At 28.3% G+C, this 6,057-nt stretch overlaps 1 protein-coding gene across 1 annotated transcript; it reads left to right on the forward strand.

The window, feature by feature from the left end:
* The first annotated feature begins 3,222 nt into the window (after positions 1 to 3,222).
* LOC108818803 (BURP domain-containing protein BNM2A-like) lies at positions 3,223 to 4,489 on the forward strand. Its single transcript, XM_018591736.2, has 2 exons — positions 3,223 to 3,297; positions 3,704 to 4,489. The coding sequence occupies exons 1-2, from the start codon at positions 3,238 to 3,240 to the stop codon at positions 4,487 to 4,489; spliced, it is 846 nt and encodes a 281-aa protein (XP_018447238.2). The 5' UTR covers positions 3,223 to 3,237.
* The last annotated feature ends 1,568 nt before the right edge of the window (positions 4,490 to 6,057 follow it).

The following is a 6,057-nucleotide window of genomic DNA, read 5'->3' on the forward strand; positions in this document are numbered from 1 at the left end:
TTCTCAATTCTCATGAAGGGATCAACAATTACAGTTCGAAGAGGAACACTTAATACTTTCTTATAAGTATTAAGAATATGTAAATGACCTTTCTAATGTGTAAATGATAGATTTGAAAAAACTGAACAATAAGGAATTCATAAGACAAAGATGATAAAGGCTCTGTTTCTTTATTTTATATTAAAATATATAATATAATTAACTAATTATAATGAAAAAGTTAAAGTTATTTTTTAATATTCAGACTGGATAGATTAATCAATTTACATATAAAAATGTTGCTTTCAAAAATACTATAAAGTTATGTAGTTTCAAATTATTATTATTTTTTGTAGTTTTCAAATTAAAATCTCATATAGATGTATTTTTCGAAAATTTTCCTAAATTAATCAGTTTTGGAAAACAGTGAAATATATTGAAAAGATTTTATACCAAAACTCTCTTGGTTTTCTCAAAAAGAAAATTTAAGTCTGGTAAACAAAATGTCCTCGTAAATTTACCTTGTGTTTAAAAGTAAGACCTTCTCAAATAAGACACGGAGTAAAAGTGAGCAAGTCATCAAGTGAGTGGGAATCAGTCAAAGGAACGCATGCATTGGGGTTAATGTCTTTTTTTTTTTAGATTATCGATTTGGAGTCAGAGAAAAATACTAATCCCTCCGTATCATATTATTTGTCGTTCTAAGTTTTTGCACACAGATTAAGAAAACATTTAATTTTACATATTTCCAAAATAAAAATATTATTACTAATGCACATCAACCAATATGAAAATAGAATAGAAAATATTTTCAATAAATTTTGCATTGAAAACCGAAAACGACACTTATTTTGAAAAAAAATTTTGCTCTAGAACGACATATAATTTGAAATGGAGGGAGTACTTAGTATTAATTCTTGTAAACAAAATGTCCTCGTAAATTTACCTCGTGTTAAAGAAAGACCTTTTCGAACGACATGTAGCAAGTCAGCAAGTGAGTGCAAATCAGTCAAAGTAATGCATGCACTGGTCTAATTTCTCTCCTTTGAGATTACCGATTCAGAGTAACTATGTTTTATGATTTCCAAAGTATCATTTGACTCCTCTACCATGCATGTAGTTCCGTTCTTCATTAATATCACAATTTTATATCACTAAACATTCGACAACTCCGATGATGCATGTAGTTTATTCATTACAAGAAAATACACAATTTCCAACGAGAAACAAAGGAATAAAATTCAAAGAAATTTTCGGGAATCTCAGAAATTTCTGAAAAAATGTCTTTTGTTAAAATCTATATATTTTTTTCGACGAAATTTTGACAGAAGAAATCTGTCGCAAATTTTACCTACGAATTCTTAAGATTACTAGTCGTCGAAGTTCTCGATGAGTTTATAATTTGGTATATGTTAATTTGCAAAAAAAAATTAGAAAGTAAAGTCATGATCGGTACGAAGTTGCATAAAAATAACTTATAAACTTATAAAGTCAAGATTATTTTCTGAACTTTTTTTTTATAAAATTACATCACATATAAAAATGTTTTCATTATAAATTTTCTAAATACTTTCTTTATTATATATTTGATTTGGAAAAATATAAAAGGATACTTAATTAGAAAATAAAAAATGCATTTTTATTCATTAAAATATCTTGTGTTATGTTATTTATTTTTTTGTAACAAATTTGAGAAATAGATTAATTAAAATAAAATAATTATATTATATTAAAATATATATTATGTTGTTTAAGATTATCTTTTAAAGGGATAATTATTTATTTACTCTAAAATCAAAATTATTTTGTTAAGTTTCCTTTTAATGAATCGCATTATATATAAAAGATATTTTTCGTTTTTAAAATTTACAATTTTTTTTCATTATATAGGTTATTTAGAGAAAGAAACCCAAATAAAAAGGAATTTGTTTCTTTTTAATAATGACAAATAGATATATTTGATTCACTAAGAGTACTATTGTAATTAACCATCATAAGAATTAACGCGACCGCGACACATAAAAAAACTGACTTCTCAAATAATATTATAGAGATTAAAACTAAACAATATTTTTAAAAAATTAGATATCTAAAGAAACTAATGATATTACGATTAAAATTTTATTTACTTTTTTAATAGATGTAGTTTGAAATTTTTAGTAATAAAAATTTTATAATTATAAAAGTAAAATTAAATAAAATTTCGAAATTTATAATTCATATTTGAATATATTTATTCTAGGGATGATTTATGAGTTATTACCATATTTAAAAAAGTTTACCAAAAATATAAATCGGCATTAAATGTAATGTATGAATTATTGCCATATTTTATAAAGTTTACCAAAAATATATATCAGCAATAAATCTTATTGTCCATGTCATATTTAACTATAAGCCATGTCATCAATTTTAGTAACCATGTCATCATTTTTTGTGAAATTGATTGTGGAGACGACATGTGGCAAAATCACTTCGCAAATATAGTCTAGGGGATAAACACACACAAAATATTACATGTTTTCTTCTAATTATTTTCATTCATAGATGGACAAAGTAACCTTCTATGGATCCATAGACAAATTTATTTACAGATAAATATGTATATGGTATTACTGAATCTATGGTGTTGCCTCAACGAAATTAACAACCTCGTTCTTGAGGTATTCTTGAAATATTTCATTGACATATTTTCAATTTTATCAACATTCTACTTTTTCTTTTTTTTTCATAGGTAGTTTCTTTAGTCGGGTTAGATTGTGGAAAATACTCTTTTTTCATCGATTCAAGTTTCGTATATTAATCCCCATATTGTGGAACAGGTGAGAACAAAAAATGAATGGATCAATGCATCAGAGAACGAAAATGCAATTATTATTTTGTACAAAAGATGAAAACTTAGTTTTGGCTACACCTTATAAATATTTTCATTATTATTCAGAACTTTTAAATTTTTATTTTTAATATAAGAACTTGTATGTATAATTAATAGCTTGGATTCTAATTGAAATTATATTTCTCATTATTATTTTAATTTTTGAAATTGGTTTGTTTTTATCACTATTTAAAATAAAATTAAAACGTTAAAAGTCTAATTAATGTATAGGTATAAACTAATAAGTCAGTATAAACATAATTAAGTAGATTGATTATTATAAAAAAGTAGAATGATCATTATATATAGAGAGAGAACTGGGTGTGTGCATACTTCATTGGCATAAAGTAGAACTCATTACTCTCTGCAAAGAAAAATAAACTATGGCTTCTCTGCGATTCTCTGTCACCTTCCCCGCCCTCCTCTTCCTCCTCCTCTCTCTGGTATGTTTATGCACCTCTCTATGAGTATGTGTGTTTTATAAAAAAAAAAGCCTTTTTCGAAAGAATTATTCCTGGGCTGCTTAACCGGATAACAGTATATAAATTCTACACAATGACAAATCTTGCAACATATCAGATCATTCGCAATAAGTTTTTTCATGGCTCTTATATTGTTTTAAGAACTTTTTGTTTGCTCAATTGGAAAAAAAATAATCTAGATATAGTATAATAATCTTAGTATATATATATACATTCTGGGAAACATATTAGTATTAGAAATATTGTAAACCACCTTTTTCTTGAAAATTCTAGAAGATGATTTTTGAATTTTAATTGAAAGTAAAAATTTCAGTATTTTTCTTTTGAAGTTTTCGTCTCTAAATACCTTGAAATGGTTTTGTGTTAGTGGGTTGTGGAGGCACACACGTCAAGAAAGCTGATATCAAACAATGATCAAGAAGGTCAAAATATCAGCCATTTGTTTAAAGATGGTGTATTCGAGGATCCTACTATGTACATGTTTTTCAAAATCGATGACCTAAAATTAGGAACCAAGTTGCCCATTTACTTCGACAAAAACGATCTTCGAAAACTTCCTCCATTTCTCACAAGACAAGAAGCTGATCTGATCCCTTTCAGTGAGTCTAAGCTTGACTTCCTTCTCAACCACTTCTCTATCTCCAAAGACTCTCCTCAAGGGAAAGCCATGAAGGAGACTTTGCAACGTTGTGATTTCAAGGGTATTGAAGGAGAGTACAAGTTTTGTGGTATTTCTTTGGAGTCAATGCTTGATCTTGCCAAGAAAACAATAGCGTCTAATGCTGATATCAAGGTCATGACGACTAAAGTAACGGTGCCGGACCAAAACACAATAAGCTATGCTTTGCTAAACTACACATTTGCCGAGGCTCCTAAGGCGTTACATGGGATTAAGGTCTTGGGGTGTCATAGAATGCCATACCCTTATGTAGTTTACTATTGCCATGGTCATAAAAGTGGAACAAAAGTCTTTGAGGTTAATCTGATGAGTGAGGATGGGATACAACGAGTTGTGGGACCTGTTGTTTGCCACATGGACACGTCGATGTGGAACGCTGATCACGTGGCTTTTAAGGTGTTGAAGATAGAGCCAAGGTCCGCACCGGTTTGTCACTTCTTCCCTCTTGATAACATTGTGTGGGTAGCTAAGTAGCTCTAGTGGATATGAGTATTTTGTATTCAAATAAGTAATAACTATGGCTTTAAATAAAATAAAAGCCTTGTTGGCTTTGGTAATGCCTCTTTCGTGTGATTTGCATCTTCTAACGTTAAAATATTAGTTCGATAATTAATGTAAAAACACATGTAAATCTTGTGTCCAGATACACTAAACATCTAACTAATTTAGTAATGAACAATACTTAGGTTCACCCCTGGGGTGAACTTTTTAAATTCACCTCACTTCTATTAGCCAATTAAATTGCCACATAGGATTAATGACAAAAAATATTAAATACATTTTTTAAAAGCCAAAAAATCTTTTAAATGTCAATTTTAACAAAACTAATACCGCAAACTAAACTCTAAATCCAAACCGTAACCCTAAACCTAAACCCTATTCCCTAAACCCAAATCCTAAACCCTAAACCCAAATCATATACTCTAAACTCTAGACTCTATACCCTAAAATAAAATTCTATATCCTAAACCCCGGGGTTCGTCCCCGGTCAATATTAGATCAAACAAAACAAGCAATAGGGAGCGTAGCACTGACGCTCTAGTAACAAAGGTCAGGACTTCTCGCTTTTAGCAGTCTTCAAAACACTAAACCCAAACCCTATACCCTAAATCAAACCCTATACCCTAAGACGAAGCTCTAAACCCAAACCCAAACCCTTGGGTTTAGAATTTACAGTTTAGATTTAGAATTTAGCGTTTGATTTTTGGGTATAGAGTTTGGGTTTAGGATTTAGGGTTTGGGTTTAGGGTTTGGGTTTAGGGTATAGAATTTGGGTTCAGGATTATGGTTTGGATTTAGGGTTTAGTTTGTGGTATTAATTTTGTTTAAAATTGACATTTAAAGATTTTTTGGCTTTTTAAAAATGTATTTAATATTTTTTGTCACTAATCCTATGTGGCGATTTGATTGGTTAATAGAAGTGAGGTGAATTTAAAAAGTTCACCTCAGGGGTGAACCTAAGTATTGTTCGTTAGTAATATACTAATATATCGCTAAATTATCCAAAATATTTCTTAACCGAAAATTATAGTATTAGTTTATCAGATATTAATTTATACTATTTACAACCAAAACTATTAATTAAGCAGATATATTCTCTCTGTTTTAAAATAATATATAGTGTATGTTTTAGAATTTTCACACTTTTGAATAAAATATATTAATAAAACTTAGTTATAAATGCATAATTTTCTGTTATTCTATATTTCCTATATTTTTAAACCAATAAGACTTTATAAAATGCAATTAATGTTTTTAAATTTTACAAATTTTTATTAGTAGTTGTCAAAAATTGCATTGAAAATAAAATAAAATATATTCTTTAGAACATTCATCTTTTTTAAACAGATGGAATATGTTAATTTATTAAAGTTGTGAATATGGTTAATGATATTTATATCTGATCTAGAAGTTTTAAAATTTTGGGGTCGGGATTATTTTTGTGAGAGGAACTATTATAAATTACTCAATAAATGACATTTACCTGACGATCAAAGTTCCAACTACGACTTCTCATTTCTCGCATATTACTTCTCAGTGTA

The sequence above is a fragment of the Raphanus sativus genome, chromosome 8 (assembly GCF_000801105.2).
Source record: "Raphanus sativus cultivar WK10039 chromosome 8, ASM80110v3, whole genome shotgun sequence".
Lineage (NCBI taxonomy): Eukaryota > Viridiplantae > Streptophyta > Magnoliopsida > Brassicales > Brassicaceae > Raphanus > Raphanus sativus.